At 40.8% G+C, this 15842-nt stretch overlaps 1 protein-coding gene across 3 annotated transcripts in view; it reads left to right on the top strand.

Annotated features, from left to right (window-relative positions):
- Window positions 1-6: 6 nt before the first annotated feature.
- Window positions 7-15842, top strand: part of LOC115303584 (protein adenylyltransferase SelO-like) — a 35294-nt gene continuing 19458 nt past the window's right edge. For all 3 annotated transcript variants that reach the window (XM_029953394.1, XM_029953392.1, XM_029953395.1), the window contains exons 1-10: window positions 7-441; window positions 4059-4177; window positions 4783-4911; window positions 8573-8637; window positions 8725-8781; window positions 8872-8970; window positions 9159-9226; window positions 11295-11382; window positions 12977-13046; window positions 14226-14298. In XM_029953394.1, coding sequence (XP_029809254.1) covers window positions 240-441; window positions 4059-4177; window positions 4783-4911; window positions 8573-8637; window positions 8725-8781; window positions 8872-8970; window positions 9159-9226; window positions 11295-11382; window positions 12977-13046; window positions 14226-14298 — 970 coding nt within the window. In that variant the 5' untranslated portion in view covers window positions 7-239. The remainder of the gene's footprint in view (window positions 442-4058; window positions 4178-4782; window positions 4912-8572; window positions 8638-8724; window positions 8782-8871; window positions 8971-9158; window positions 9227-11294; window positions 11383-12976; window positions 13047-14225; window positions 14299-15842) is intronic.

Genomic DNA, 15842 nt, shown 5'->3' with positions numbered 1-15842 from the left:
GGAAGCGGAGACGCCCTTGCGCCCTCGGCTCGCGGGAGCGGCCCGTCGGCCCCGTGCCGGTCCCCGTAACTCAGCGGGACCTTCCACTTGGGCGAGCCGTCTCTCCCGAACCCCTGCCCGCCCTCCGGGGAGCCAGGAGCTCCAGCAAAAAAAAAAAAAAAAGGACCTTTGGGCAACCGGCTGTTGTGCGCCAGACCTCCAGTCGACAACTCTTTTGTTTCGCGTATTTATGCAGAGATATGACTCAAAGAGTCGGGTTCGCGTTTTGCTGCTTGATCCGGGGTCTCGGCTGCCTATTGCTACCTGACTTCGAAGGAAGTGCCCACCTTTTGCATCTTTCCGGAAACAAGTCGAACCACGACGAGCTGCGTTATTGTGAGACAGAAGTTAAGTTAGCCTTGTCTCTCGACTTTTGGACCCTGTCCTCTGAAAATCTTTTAGGTATATATCGTGGCATAGTTTGGCGGTCTTATAACTGGCTAGGAGTCCCCACCCGTGGGTGTGCTGAGCTGTGTGACATTGCCTAGTATTTGGTAATGCTGGATGTAACTTGCCAGCGTGGGAGGTAACTGGAGAATGTACGGGATGTGCACCTGATGTGGGTTAGAAAAACCTTTCCTTGATTCTATAGCCAGATCGCCTCCCATGATTAATGGGAGAGCTCATTTGTAACAGATCCGTGATAAAATCAACGTGCACACAAATAGGGCCAATTAGAGAATGTGTAGGCATTATGGACACAGGATGAAAGAAACATGTCTTCAAAAAATTCACCGTTGTGGGGAAACAGCAGCAAAACAGACGACTGCAATTCTCTTGATTTTTTTCTCCCCTGTTCTTTTGAACCATGCGTTTTTGCATTTAAAAAGTGAAAGTATCCGTAGTACAGTTGAGCACATTATTTTTATGTTTATCTTCAAAGTGTTAATTTTTACTGAATAAAAGCATAAAATAAGTTTAAATAAGACAGTTTTATGAATTTTTCCCCAATCTTGAAAAGTAGTACATAAAGAATGTGCTTTACAAATAAAGGTTATTCATACACATCTATGGCTTATTTTGATATAGGTGTGTATTTTAAGAAATATTCAACTGGTAGACTTTGCCACGGTAAAGTGTAGCAATAAATGCTTGTGTTTGCAAATATGCTACGTTTTAGATACAATCATTTGCCCTTTTTCATACATAGGGTAGCATGGAAGAGTTACAGGTCTTGCCAAGCTCCCAGATAACAGCACTACACCATTCTGCCAGGCCATTTTCATTTAGAGATTGTTTTCCAGATTAAAGAATACCTGGCTCTTGAGAAAAGATGTTTTCTGGCTACGTATACAGCCATAAGCAAGGCAGAGTTGGGAAAGCAGATGAAATTCGTGAAGCTTTCCCACATTATAGATAGCTAATCATCTGATGACCAATAACCCATCAATAGGACACGCAGAATACAAAGTAGTTCTTTTGACCCAGCTAGGTTAAGCATGCGTCTAGGAAGTTAAAACCATGGAGTTGTGTGAGAACTCTTGTGTGCAAGTTAGGAACAACTTGGGTCATTTTGACTGTACTTCTAGGAATGAAAAAACCAGTATTGACTGATATAAATGGAGTAAGTATGTAACTGAAAGCATTTTTGAAGTTATTATTTCGATATAGAGTTGACTATACTTTAAGACATTTTCTTTCCGTAATGATGATACAGTTCAAAATATTATCTATGGTAGTGCCAGGTGTTTTAGCCAAGGAAAGACTGTATACATAAAACTATGTACATATTAACTGTGTCTTGATTCATAATATTGCACGAAAACATCTCTTCTTGATGTTATTCGATAAATGATGAGTGAATTATCAAGGTGACTGGTAATTTACTGAGAGAAGAGGTTCAAACTGCTGCTGAAAGATGAGCAGCTTTGGTGGATTTCATATTTTTAGGCAAAACAGGATTCTAAAGATTTTAATTCTGGAATTATTGAAATCTGTGAGTCGTTAAGATAGAGATTTAATATACATTTGGAATTTTCTCTTGGGTTTGTAGTCTCTGACTGCTTGTTTGGGTAAAGTGTGGCAAGGGGAAGGGTTGGGTGTCTCTGAAGCAGCTGGCTTCTTTTGTTCCCTGACCAGTGATCACAGTTGACTGATCAACTACTTTACCAAAATGTAAATGAGTACAGAATGATGAGTGTTAATGAACAGTATATACAGTCTGGGCTCTGTTAAAATGTTAGGGTAGCATAAAAAAGGCATAAATAATAGTCTAGTCTATTTCCACAGAGTGGATCTCTTAAAGAGACTCAAATACGTTGTTGGATCTTCTACTTTTCATCATATTGTCCGGTTTTCTGCGGTGAATGCTGAAATCATTTGTTTCTTGGTTGACAACTCCTTTGTTCCCTTTGATATGCCTTATTTACCATGTAGTTAGGGGACAGTGTAAAGGTTAAATCTGATCCACATTTGTATCTTTTTATACTCATGGGAAGGATAGGTGATCACTCTCATTTCTGTTACAGCTTGCTGTTTGGTTCACCTAGGCTTGAGTGGGATAAATAAAAGTTATTCCAGACAATTGAACCAACTGTCCCGATGCCGCCCTTCTCTGACAATGCAAAATGTCATTTTCATTATGTAGAGCATTCGTAGCATTACTTTGGGCCGTTTCTGTGCTTTTTAGTGAGTCCCTTTGGTCTTTGCCTCTATTTTGGGGATAACCTTTTAGTTCTTTGTTGTTGCTGTTGTTGTTTTATTTTATTTATTTATTTAAAACATTTTAGTGTTTATTTATTTTTGAGAGAGACAGAGAACAAGCAGGTAAGGGGCAGAGGGCAGAGAGAAAGAGACAGACAGACAGACAGACAAAATCTGAAGCAGGCTCCAGGCTCCAAGCTGACAGCACAGAGTCTGACGCAGGGCTCGAACTCACAAACCGTGAGATCATGACCTGAGCTGAAGTTGGACTTCTAACCAACTGAACCATCCAGGTGCCCCTATTTTGTTTATTTTTAGGGAGGGGGCAGAGGGAGAGAGAGAGAAAGAGAATCTTAAGCAGACTCCACACTTAGAGCAGAGCTCGACCTGAGGCTCAATCCCAGGACCCTGGGATCATGACCTGAGCCAAAATCAAGAGTCGGATGCTCAACTGACTGAGTCCCCCAGGTGCCCCAGTTATTGTGTTCTTTTCATTTATAATATGACAGGGAAACTCCCATTTCTCTCTAAAAAATTAGTTTTTATTTTTCAAGATTTACACTTTAAGATGATCTGTTTACTCAAAAAAACCATATTGGGATTCTGGCTGGATATCCATATGTTTATTAAATAATTTGCTTACACTGACATCTTGATAATCTCTATCCAGAAATAAGATTTTGTGTTCCCTTGTTTTGTAATTTTAGTAATACACCTCTGTTCTTCTGTTCGTTTTTTGGTTTAGTAGGTTGGTTTTAGGAAAACATTTAAGATTTTAAAAATTATACATAAAATAAAATACAATAAAAATTGAGTATCTAAAGCATGTTCAAAGCTCTTATTTTTGGTACAGGTTTTAAAATAAGACAGATGTGCATTACTACAGGTTTTATACATTTAGTAGAACGTCTGTTGCCTGATATTAGAATTTATGTGTGTATGTTTCCTTCAGTAATTATGATTTTCTGAAAGGCAGAAAGAATGTGTTTAACTGCCTAATATTTTTTGGTTGGATTCCATTGGATATAATTCTAAAACTATGCAGCTCACCTCCACTGTATTTATACATCTTATTTATAAATATATTGTGCATCCTGTTGGTCTGGAAATGAAAATCCTTGTTGACAGGATTTTGTGTCTTGTTTTAAATTTTTTCCATTCCCCCATCTTCTTGGGTGGTTCCATCTACTGTATTATGTGAATATTGGATAGCTATGGTTGAAAACAAAAAAATAAGCCTTAAGTAACAAACTAGGAAGAAAACAGTGGTATAAATTAATTTTCCTGAAGAACCGTAGCTCTTCTAAGGAATATTAATGGTATATTTATAATAAGTGCGAACATTAAGATTTTTTTTGTTTTTTGTTTTTAATCAGCTGTGTTGCCAGTCGATCCTGTTAAAGAAAACTATGTTCGTAAAGTGAAAAACTGTATTTTTTCAATTGCCTTCCCTACTCCTTTGAAATCAAGAGTACGTCTTGTAGCAGTTTCAAAGGTTAGGCTTGACTTTTTTCACAACACAGATACTTAATTCACTAAAACCTTTGTCTAAAAAGATGTTCATACTTTGTAGAGTCTGGTAATAAACGCCTATCTTTGTGCTTAAAATTCACAGGCTTGGAGTATGTCATTCTTAGAAATCACTTTTTGATATTGATTCTCTGTTTCATATTAAAGTTATGGGAAAATACACTTTTTTGAAAAAGGGAGGTAAATGAGTTAAATTCTTAAAAATGGACTCTAATAATAAATTCTAAATTGTTCTTTCATGATACAATTGAATTGGGGGTGAAAATAAGTCCTTTTCTTTTTTTCTAGTTCCGTTAAAGAAAATGTGCTAGGAAAAATATTATTTTACCATGCATCACAAGAAATACGTAAAAAATTGAAAACTAAGAACTAATTTTGCCAAATTGCATAAATCATATAAAGTATGGTACATCTCTCATGAAAAGATATTAATGTACTTTTGGAAGATGTTTGTTCTTTTAATTTTCTTTCTTCCATCAAGTCTCCTTTCTTAAAAATTCCTAAAGGATTACTTAAATTTGTAAGGTTTTTTTTTTGGTTTGTTTGTTTTCTTGTTTTTTCCTGCCTCAGGAAGTTCTAGAAGATATTTTGGACCTTGATTTATCTGTCTCAGAAACAGATGATTTTATCCAGCTTGTGAGTGGGGAAAAGATAGTATCTGGATCTGTTCCACTGGCTCACAGATACGGAGGCCATCAGGTGCGAGGGGCATCAGCATTAATTCCCTTACGTAAATATGAACCGTTGGTGGAAATGCTGTCGCATTAATGAAGTTATTTTGCATTGATTCCTCTCTTAGTATATCGAGACTTCAACAAGATGTTTCTAGAAGAATGTGTCATCATAAGATGCTCATAATTAGCTGATGTGATTTCTTGCCGTGATAAAGAGAAAGCCCAAGTTTTTCTTTGATGGAATTGAGAAAACCGGGGCAGCACTAATATAAACTTTCTGCAAATTATTGCTAGAGAACTCATTCAGTGACATTTTGGCAAGAGATTTCGGTAAAGTCAAGTAGCACAAAATCAATATAAAAGCCTCAGAAGAATAAAGAGATTATAGTCTTGCAGGATAGCTGTACAACAAAGTTTTAGAACGGCTAGAAGCTGCTAGAATTTAATTAAAACTAATTGGGGGTATTATGTATGCTGAAGCAATTAAGAGTGTGCCTTCTAGAAATAAAATAAGATATTGAAGCGAGTTCAGGGTGTGGTGCTATCTAATTGAGAGAGAGAAGGAACATAGGACTAATTGTTGAACTTGTTGTGACTTTCCTGTGAACCAGATGAGATTAATTTAACCCTCTGGGAGTGCCTGGGTGGCTCAGCCGGTTGTGTCTGACTTTGGCCCAGGTCATGATCGTGATGGGCTCTGTGCTGACACTGAGATCCTGGAGCCTGCTTCAGATTCTGTGTCTCCCTCTCTCTGACCCTCCCCTGCTCAACTCTCTCAAAAATAAACAAACACTAAAAATTTTTTTTAATTTAACTCTGGAATAATATAACACTGTAACAAAGTGTAATAGGGTGGGAATCAGGATTAAATTAGGAAACATGAAAAGTGCTGTTATAATAATGATAATATCAGGCTCTGGTTTGCTGGGGACAGGTAATTCCTTCCAGATTTTTGTTGCTTTCATTCCTCAGTGTCCTAAGAAGCAAAAGCATCATATAAGCTAAGCTAACACACGCTGAGAAGCAAAGCGACATAGAACACTAATTAGAATTGAGAAAGACTTTGTCATCTGTGACAAACTTGAACCTCAGTGTGTTGATCTGTAATGTGCAAGGGTTGACCAGGACCATTCCAGGACTTGTGAGAAGTGCCGTGGCAAATCCGCTTACTTTAACACTGTGTCCCAAACATACTTGACTGCAGGGTTTTGTTGTGTGCTGTTCTTAAGGAGTAAGTATTAACATTTTGCTGAACTCTGTTTCTCAATTTAGAAGCTTCTGGACTCCATGATCCTTATGGTTTTTTCTAGCTCCCAAATATAGGGATCCCATGGTTCAAAACGCCATTCCCCACATAGGTGAAATGTATTAGCGTTTTGTACCTGTCCTCGTGTGTACTGTTAAGGTATGAATGCAAACCTTCAGCCCTGCAGAATTTTAAGCTGTACTTTTTGTAGGTTTATTTTGTAATATAGTAAATTAGATTGAACTTTTATCAATTTCACATTTCATCTCTTCTCTCTAATTGGAAATTACAAACAGTTATAAGGATGGCTTTGCCCTTTTGAATAGTAAATGATTTCTCTTTTAGTAATAGAAAATTACCTTCTTATTTCCCCTGACTTCACTCCTGGCTCCGGACTTAACATTCTTTGTACTTCTTTTTTATGGTGTGGTGTCTACCTCATGTATTGTCAGCTTTAGAAACTGCCAGACCATGCTGAGAAGCACCTCTCAGATTTGTGCTCTGAGAGGTATTATACAGATGAAATTAATGGTGATCAGTTCCTGCTTAAGATGAAAAATTAAAATACCAGGTAGATTTTTCTCAACTTCATGTTTTTCTTTCAAAACCATAAAGAGTTTGAATATCCCACAGCTATATTTATAGACCTCTTTATATGGGCCAGGAGCTATGATGGTGAATGGGACCTGTCCTGTTTGTCCAGGCTGTTAATACTCTAGGAGAGGGGATAGATACACAAATTCTGGGACATCCAGTTATGGAGCATCAGTATAACATGATGGAGGAACCTGCGGAGTTATGGGTATTCACAGAACCACCCTCCCCGTCCCAGAAGGTCAGAGACCGCTTTCCGGGCGAAGTGACATGCATGTAGAAAATGGAGTCCTGTCCAAGTTAGCAAATCACTGTTGGCAATAACAGTAAATACCAACTTAGGAGCACTTGCATATGTGAGACATACTACAAAACATTTCTTAGTATTCATCCTTACAACACCTGGCCAGGGTTATCCCATTTAATAGAAACGAAAGGTCAGCCTCAGGGAGATGAAGTAACTCAGATTACCACAGGTAGTAAGTGGCATAAGCGGGAGTTGAGCAACTGCAAACAGAAAACTTTGGAAACAGCCAATCATGCAGACCCAAAAGCAATTTTTTCAGTTACAAATATGTTCCTGATTTCACACTGTCTGCATATCATATAGACAAACCTTCTATGAATAAATTGTTCCTAGTTCCTATTCTGGAATTAAGTTGATCAATAGATCAGTTCTAAGTATTCTACACTCAACAAGCTTGAGCTCAGCTGTAAGATGATAGAGAAGCTAATTATTTGTCTTACATTTATATTTTTAAAATAAATTTCACTGGGACGCCTGGGTGGCTCAAGTCGGTTGAGCGACTGACTTTGGCTCAGGTCATGATCTCACAGTCTGTGGGTTCAAGCCCTGCATCGGGCTCTGTGCTGACAGCTCAGAGCCTGGAGCCTGCTTCAGATTATGTGTCTTCCTCTCTTTTTCCCCCCTCCCTTACTCATGCTCTGTTTCTCTCTATATCAATAAATAAACATTAAAAAATTAAAAAATAATAAAATAAATTTCACTTATGTTTTATTGATTAGATTTCATCTTCACCTTTATTCAAGTTGTTGATTATTATAATCCTAAAAATGCAATAACCCATTCTCAATTAAAAAAATTAAAAAAAATTTTTTCAATGTTTCTTATTTTATTTTTGAGAGACAGAGAAAGAGACAGCGTGAGCAGGGGCGGGTCAGAGAGAGAGGGAGGTACAGAATCTGAAGCAGACTCCAGGCTCTGAGCTAGCCATCAGCACAGAGCCCAATGCGGGGCTCAAACCCACAAACCATGAGATCATGACCTGAGCTGAAGCCGGACGCTTAACCAACTGAGCCACCTAGGCGCCCCTAAAAAATTTTTTTTAATGTTTGTTTATTTTTGAGGTAGACAAGCAGGTAAGAGAGAGAGAGGGAGACACAGAATCCAAAGCAGTCTCCAGGCTCCCAGCTGGCAGCACAGAGCCTGACACAGGGCTTGAACCCATGCCCTGTGAGAAAATGACCTGAGTCAAAGTTGGATGCTCAACCGACTGAGCCACTCGGGTGCCCCTCAATTTTTGTAATGTTTATTTTTGACAGAGAGACAGAGACAGACAGAGTGCAAGCAGTGGAGGGTCAAAGAGAGAGAGAGGAAGACACAGAATCCAAGCAGACTTTGAGCTGTCAGCACAGAGCCTGACGTGGGGCGCGAACTCACAAACCACAACATCATGACCTGAGCTGAAAGTCGGACACTTGACTGACTGAACCATCCAGGCGCCCCAACCCATTCTCCATTTTCATATAATAAGTTTGGCTATAAAATTACTCTGAAAGCTTTAAAGGTTAATAAGCGTGAATAATTTCCCTTTTTCTCCTTTAGTTTGGGATCTGGGCAGGTCAGCTTGGGGACGGAAGAGCCCATCTTCTTGGAGTGTACGTGAACAGGTACCACATGTTTTCTGGCATAGTAGCTTTTCTGCTGAATATTAGCATGAATCTTCTAATACTTCGATTTCTTTGTTGCTGCTGAAGGCAGGGCGAAAAGTGGGAGCTCCAGTTAAAAGGCTCGGGAAAGACCCCATACTCCCGGTACAGCCTGGTATTTTTTTTAGTCCTCTAAATAAAAATCGGCGTTGTCTTAATTACAACTGAAAATCTCTTTTATCTCATTTCCCTGAGGAACGGTGATGGCAGAGCGGTGCTCCGCTCCTCGGTGAGGGAATTTTTATGCAGTGAGGCTATGCACTCTCTCGGAGTTCCGACCAGCAGAGCTGCAAGGTAATCCCTTGTTCTCGAAGCTGCCTTCCAGGACTGCGTCACGTTACCTCCAGACACGCATCAGCAAAGCGAGCAGACAGATCTCTGGCAGCACGGTTTCTCGTGGGTTCTGATGGGCTTAGGTACTTCTCGGTAGCTTGCCAGCAGCTAATTGCTAACTCTAATGGTTGGATTCTCGTCTGTTTCAGTCTGGTTGTAAGTGATGATGAAGTATGGAGAGATCAGTTCTACAATGGAAACGTTGTGAAGGAACGAGGTAATGATAGTGTTTAGGATACTTACAATCAGCCTACGTTCTTGAAGAGTAACAGGTACTGGGCATCTCTGCTGTCTTCTTAAAAAATGGCCCGAGTGTGGTTCTTCAAGATGTAATTGCCACATTATGATGTTACCATAGAATATCCTTTCTCACATCCTACGGTGAGTAGCCCTTTGGTTTCAAAGAGCAGAGCTCTAGGAAGTGCACAGAAATGGTTATGGACAGCCAGCAAGGTGTTACAAAGCCAGGGCCCGAAAGCTCCCACCCTTCCTGGTGAGGAGAGACCCTCAGACCTTTCCTCACAGCCTCCTTGCTCTGACTTCATGCTCACTTCCAGTCAGTTCCATTAGCTTTCTCCCCAGGAGGTCAGAAATAAGAAATTAGGAAGCGGGGAAAAGTGTGCTGTAGAGGAACAAAGGGAAACAGTGAGAGAACTTGACCCTGAATCTCTGGGCAGGGAGGAGAATTGGAAATCAGTAAGAAATGGATTTTATTTATTTGTTTATTTTTAAAGTAAGCTGTACACCCCATGTGGGGCTTGAACTCACTACCCCGAGATCAAGAGCCTCATGCTGTACTAAGCCAGCCAGGTGCCCTAATAATAAACTCATTTAACAGCTTAGACAGCAGAGTTATTGAGGTCTGCTGACGGCCCTCCATGCCATGGACATGACCGTGGATCCTGTGGACATGACCGTGTGACAGGGCAGCATTTTTACTGAGGTTCTCGGTGATTCACTGAGTGTACATTCTATATTCCTTATACTTCATGCCTGAGATGTTTTGACAACCCCCCTAAAGTTTTCATGCTTAAAGGTATTATGGATTATTTATCTTCGAGATTAGGAAGGACTTTAATAGGGGGAGAAGGGGAGGGACAGGGGAGGAGGGAGCAGCGGGTGTGGTATTGTAGTATCTTCTCGTAGCAGAGCAGGTTTGGTCTCTTGGGAGACTTCTTCCTGACATCTAAACACACGTAAGTACGGCATTCCTTCTGGGAAGAAGCCCATGAGTTCTGTTTACTCGTTGTTTTACTACTGCCTGTGGTCAGAATGGAAGGCTGTGAACACTAGCACAAAAATGTATAGGTTCGCTTTGTTTCTTTAGTGTACGCATAAGTTAGAACATATATAAATAGTTACTTATTGAAGTGAATTTTCAGTTAGTTAAACCAATACAAGGCACTTGCAGGGACTATGCCACAGAAAGCATCCACTGATTCCCTATTTCAGGATAAGTTCCTGGGAAAAGGTCACAACAGAGGAGACTGGGAATCCCGTATTTGGAGCCTGGCTGAGCAGCCTTTGGTGAGGTTGGAGCCTTGGTATTTCTGAAAGTGTTGTGGCTACTGACATTCTGACTCAAGGCTTAAAGAAATAGAGGGAAATCCCTGATCCTTTCTAGGGTATAAATTAGTTTTTTTCTGATAAATTCAGTTACTATATTATTTTTTTTATTAAAATTTAAACTTGGGAGCACCTGGGTGACTCAGTTTGTTAGGTGTTTAACTCTTGATTTCAGCATGGGCCATGATCCCAGGGCCGTGGGATTGAACCTCCACACTCAGATTCTCCCTGTCTCCCTCTCAAAAAAATAAATAAAAAATAAAATATAATATATACAATGGAGTATTACATGGCAATGAGAAAGAATGAAATCTGGCCATTTGTAAGAAAGTGGATGGACCTTGAGGGTGTCATGCTAAGCGAAATAAGTCAGGCAGAGAAGGCCAGATACCATATGTTTGCACTCATAGGTCTAACAGGAGAACAGGAGAAACCTAACGGAGGACCAGGGGGAGCGGAGGAGGGAGAGAGAGTTGGGGAGAGAGAGGGACGCAAGACTTGAGAGGCTATTGAATACTGAAAATGAACTGAGGGTTGAAGGGGGAGGGGGAGGAAGAGGTGGTGGTGATGGAGGAAGAGCACGGGGTGTTGTATGGAAACCAATTTGACAATAAACTATTTAAAAAATAATAAAACACATAAAATAATTTAAATTTTAAGAGAACCATGTTATGATGTCTTTGCATAGTGTAACTTATGCTAAAATGTTTGTTTCTCAGGTGCGGTAGTGCTGCGTGTTGCGAAATCATGGTTTAGAATTGGATCATTAGAAATTTTGGCTCATTATGGTGAACTGGATTTACTAAGGTTAGAAAATGAGGGTGTTTTTTTTAAATCACAGAAGACAAAAAAATGCTTATATATGTGCTGTGAAACTAAAATATCTTTGGTTTTCTTATAAGTAAAACCAAATATTTCAATAAGTAATTATTTTTAACACTTACTATGTGCGTAATTATTGCGTGGGTTTTCTAGGAAGCTGAAACAAGTGTGAGACACAGTAGCCCCTTTTCCCAAGGAATTTTTAGTCTCGTGTGCAACCCGGTCGTAGCTAAGGGTGTCTGTGCCGCTCACCGCCCTGGGTGGAGGGGACTCACATCCCCAGTTCCACAGCCTGCGGAGGTCCAGAGATCTCCTTGTGACTTGTGGCATTTGCATAGTTCTGACATGTGTGAGATGTCTGTTTTGATCTGGGTTGACCCGGACTTGAAACTCAGCCCCTTCAATGGGACAAAAACAGGGGCGCTTGGGCGGCTTAGTCGGTTAAACATCTGACTTTGGCGCGGGTCATGATCTCATGATTTGTGGGTTCAGGCCCCGCGTCGGGCTCCGTGCTGACAGCTTGGGGCCTGGAGCCTGCTTCCGATTCTGCGTCTCCCTCTCTCTCTGCTCTTCTTCCACTCGCACTCTTTTTCCCTCAACAAATAAATAAACATGAAAAAACAATAGGACAAAGTCAAACAAACAGGAAAATTTACACAACGCATTTGAGAACAGAGTGTATCTTGGGGAAGCTTTTTCTGCAGGGAAGACAGAGGATTGCTTCAAAAGACCTAAAGCAGTTCTTCCCCTTGTGTCATGCAGGATAGCTTTCAGCATTTTCTCATGCCTTGGTGCTTGTGGTGCAAGCTGGGTCTTCAGACAAAACCATTTTCTCCTTTAAGAGGATTTCTGTTTCCTTTTGTTAAGGGTCATGGAGGGGTGAACTTGTGGGGAGAAGCACTGGGTGTTATGTGGAAACCGATTTGACAATAAACTATTATTTTAAAAAAGACAACATGGTTTTAAAAAAATAAAAACTCTCTCAGGCAAACTGGAGCCGTTTGGAGTGTGGGTCCTGTATTGTGGTTGTCAGCTTAATAAATCCGCACACCACCACGTCCACCACAAGCTGCAGGGAGAGAAGACACGGAGGGAAACGAATATGGAAAGCAGAGAAGCCGTCACACTGGTCGTGAGGGGTCTCTGAGTCTCTTACTTTAGCAAGTGTTACCGAGCTCATGGACGCCCCTGCTTGTTGAGAGAGTTGTCTCCACGCGCTGGGCATCATTTCTAACTTCCCATTTGTTTTTTGGGCCACTTCTGCTTGGATTTTGGATCTGGGCCTTATCAGAATTTGCGCAGGGTACGGCACACGGCAGGGGCAGGACGTGTGCACGGGGTGGGTACTGAACCAAGCTGACTCGGTAACATAATCAGATGGAATCTAATCCTGTCTTGGAAACGATTTCCAGTTTTGACTGGTGTTGAGGAAAGATTTCCCTGTGGCTGTTTTGGGAGTAAAATCTCATTTTTGGTTTTTAAAATTTTAAGCTTGAATCTAACGGCTTTCTGAATGTCAAGGCTGGATTTAAATGGTTTGAGCCTGAGGAACGCTGATGCTTCCCCTTCTTCTCTCCAGGACGTTATTAGATTTCATCATACGGGAGCACTTCCCTTCAGTAGAGAGCACAGGACCTAACAGATATGTGGTAAGTTTTTAAAGAGAAAGGCCAGTATTCAGTTTTCTCTCATTGCTTGTCAACATCGACGGTTACAACTTAGAACTTAAAGGACTAAAGGTAGGAAAGGACATAGAGCACTCTGAACACTTTGTTAGAGGAAGAGAAGGTGAACCACTTCATAAACAAGACACAGATCAGAGAGCGGTTTTGTGGGGCCCCTGGGGGGCTCAGTTGGTTGAGCATCCAACTTCGGCTCAGGTCATGATCTCACGGTTCTTGGGTTTGAGCCCCATATCGGGCTCTGTGCTGACAGCTCAGAGCCTGGAGCCTGCTTCGGATTCTGTGTCGCCCTCTCTCTCTGTTCCTCCTTTGCTTGCACTCTCTTTCTATAAACATTAAAAAAAAAGAAAGAAAGTGGTTTTGGTTGAAAGGATCTAGAGAAAAAGAACAGGTGCTACTGCATCCTGACTCTACACGTTATTGTTTGCGCAGCGTTTATAACTTGGTCTTATGTGTTATTTTCTCACATGTGAGATATATGGATATTTCTATGTTAGTTGTTCTAAAACCCACAACAGGAAAATGTGGGTTTATTCTTTTATTTATTTATTTGGTTTATTTATTTATTTTGAGAGAGAGTGTGAGCAAGGGAGGGGCAGAGAGAGGGAGACAGACTCCCAAGCAGGCTCCAGGCTCTAAGCTGTCAGCACAGAGGCCGCTGCGGCGCTCAAACTCACAAACTGTGAGACCATGACCTGAGCCTAAACCGGGAAGCAGATGCTTAACCTGCTGAGCCAGCGCTCCCGATTTTCCATTCTCGTGGAAATGTTTTGATCATCGGAACCCTTTTTCCCTCTCAGCAGTCACAGAGAATGGAATGACCTTATTTTTTGTTGGTGATTTGTTTCAAAGTTAAATAACTCACTTTACTAACATTTAACTTCCTTGTGCTGAATTCTAATGGTTTCCCTGTTCTCACTGGATGCGGGGGAAGCCTGGCCACACTACTGTGTCTGAGCCACTAGAGATTATTTCTTGCTCACTCCCCACATTCTCCCGTGTTTTTCTTATACCTACTCATTTCCATTTCTTCCGTTATGTTTTGGCTCTCTGAATTCTTTCCATGTTTTCTGTGTGACTTACCAGAAAGTCCTAAAGGAGTATTTATTCCTGAGAAATCTGACAAATTTCTGAATTTCGTTTTAGGATTTCTTCTCTGTTGTGGTATCAGAGACGGCACAACTCATGGCCTTGTGGATGTCTGTTGGTTTCGCTCATGGTAAGTTGTCTACCGATGTGTCATTTTTCTGCTGGGAAAGTAGAGTTAATTTGTTGAAGCAGAAGATTTCTTTTTTTGTGTACCTCAAAATATTCCTGCTGATGAGATTCTTAACATGTACAGCCTATGAATTTGTTTTCAGCGACAAAACAACAGTTTTCTCATGTTAACCCCCCCAAAAAAACCACCCACAAAATAGAATAAGCATCCTCAGTTTGATGAGGATGTTGTTACCTGTAAAACTTTTTAACCTTGTGGCTACATGTGTTTTATTTAGATCTCTTTAAAGCAGTTTTAAAAATCTTAAGTATAAAAGCATTACATCCTTAAGGTAAAGAATTTAAAATATACCGAAGTGAGGGGCGCCTGGGCGGCTCAGTCAGTTAAGCGTCTGACTTTGGCTCAGGTCATGATGTCACGGTTCACGAGTTCAAGCCCCGCATCAGGCTCTGTGTTGGCAGAGCCTGCTTCAGATTCTCTGTCTCCCTCTCTCTCAGCCTCTCTCCCCCCTCATGCTCTGTCTCTGTCTCTCAAAAATGAAGAAACCATTAAAAACATGCTTTAACATTTGCAGAAGGGAGTGTGAATCCCATTCTCCAGGGCAGTCGTTCTTAACCGTTTCATAGCATTTCTTTTGGAGGATATTCATACATCTTGGAAAAAAGCAGGGCCGGCTTGTGTGTTTTCAGCTGTTTTGTGTGTGAGGTTGCAATGGAAGGAATCTGCCTGAACTAAGAATAACTGAAACACAAATCATACATTCACTAATGTCTCCAGATAAACACCAAACGGGATTCGCACATTGCAGAACTTCTTGAGATCTGCTTAGCTCACCCCACACATACCCTGCGCATGTCTCTTGGGGTGGCTTGAGGTCGGGAGAGTGGGGTCAGCGTTTCAGAACCTTTGCTGTTGTGAACTCTGCCACAGTGACTACCATGCAACTGTATCTTTGTATTCTCGAAGGTGACTTTTTGAGGATAAACCCCTCAAGTTAGGGAGTCTGTACATTCAACATTTTGATAAACAGAGAAAGGCTGAAACTCTCTATTGGACACTGTTGCCAAATATCCTGTATGTAACAGGCTGGCTTCTTCCTGCCCCCCACTCCTGCCCCCGCCACAGCCTCCCCACAGCTCGGGACTGGCACTGGAGTGCGTGGCCACGCTTCCCCCCGTTCCCAGCCTTTGAATATGAATTAATCTATTCTTTATGAGTCTCAGTCCCATTCCAAGTACATGTATTTTGTAAACAAATGCTAGAAATTGAAGATAAATAAGAAGAATTTTTATTTCTTGGGGCTTTTGTTCCTGCAGTGTTTGAAATCTCTACAGGGGTGGGGATAAGACAAAAGCCTAAACTTAATTTAAAAGTGTAGTTTTAATATGTATTAAGCTATTTGGTATCACCAGTTAAACATTCAGTTGATCATCTAATTTTGCCACATTTCCAAAGCAAATGCATTTCCATTACCTTTCCTATTCTGGATAATTTTATACATTTAAAAATGCTTTATTGTTGTATTACCATGTTTTCAGAATCTT

Source organism: Suricata suricatta, chromosome 10 (assembly GCF_006229205.1).
Source record: "Suricata suricatta isolate VVHF042 chromosome 10, meerkat_22Aug2017_6uvM2_HiC, whole genome shotgun sequence".
NCBI classification, from domain to species: domain Eukaryota; kingdom Metazoa; phylum Chordata; class Mammalia; order Carnivora; family Herpestidae; genus Suricata; species Suricata suricatta.
The sequence above is the reverse complement of the archived record's forward strand: the minus strand, read 5'-3'. Positions and strand labels throughout refer to the sequence as shown.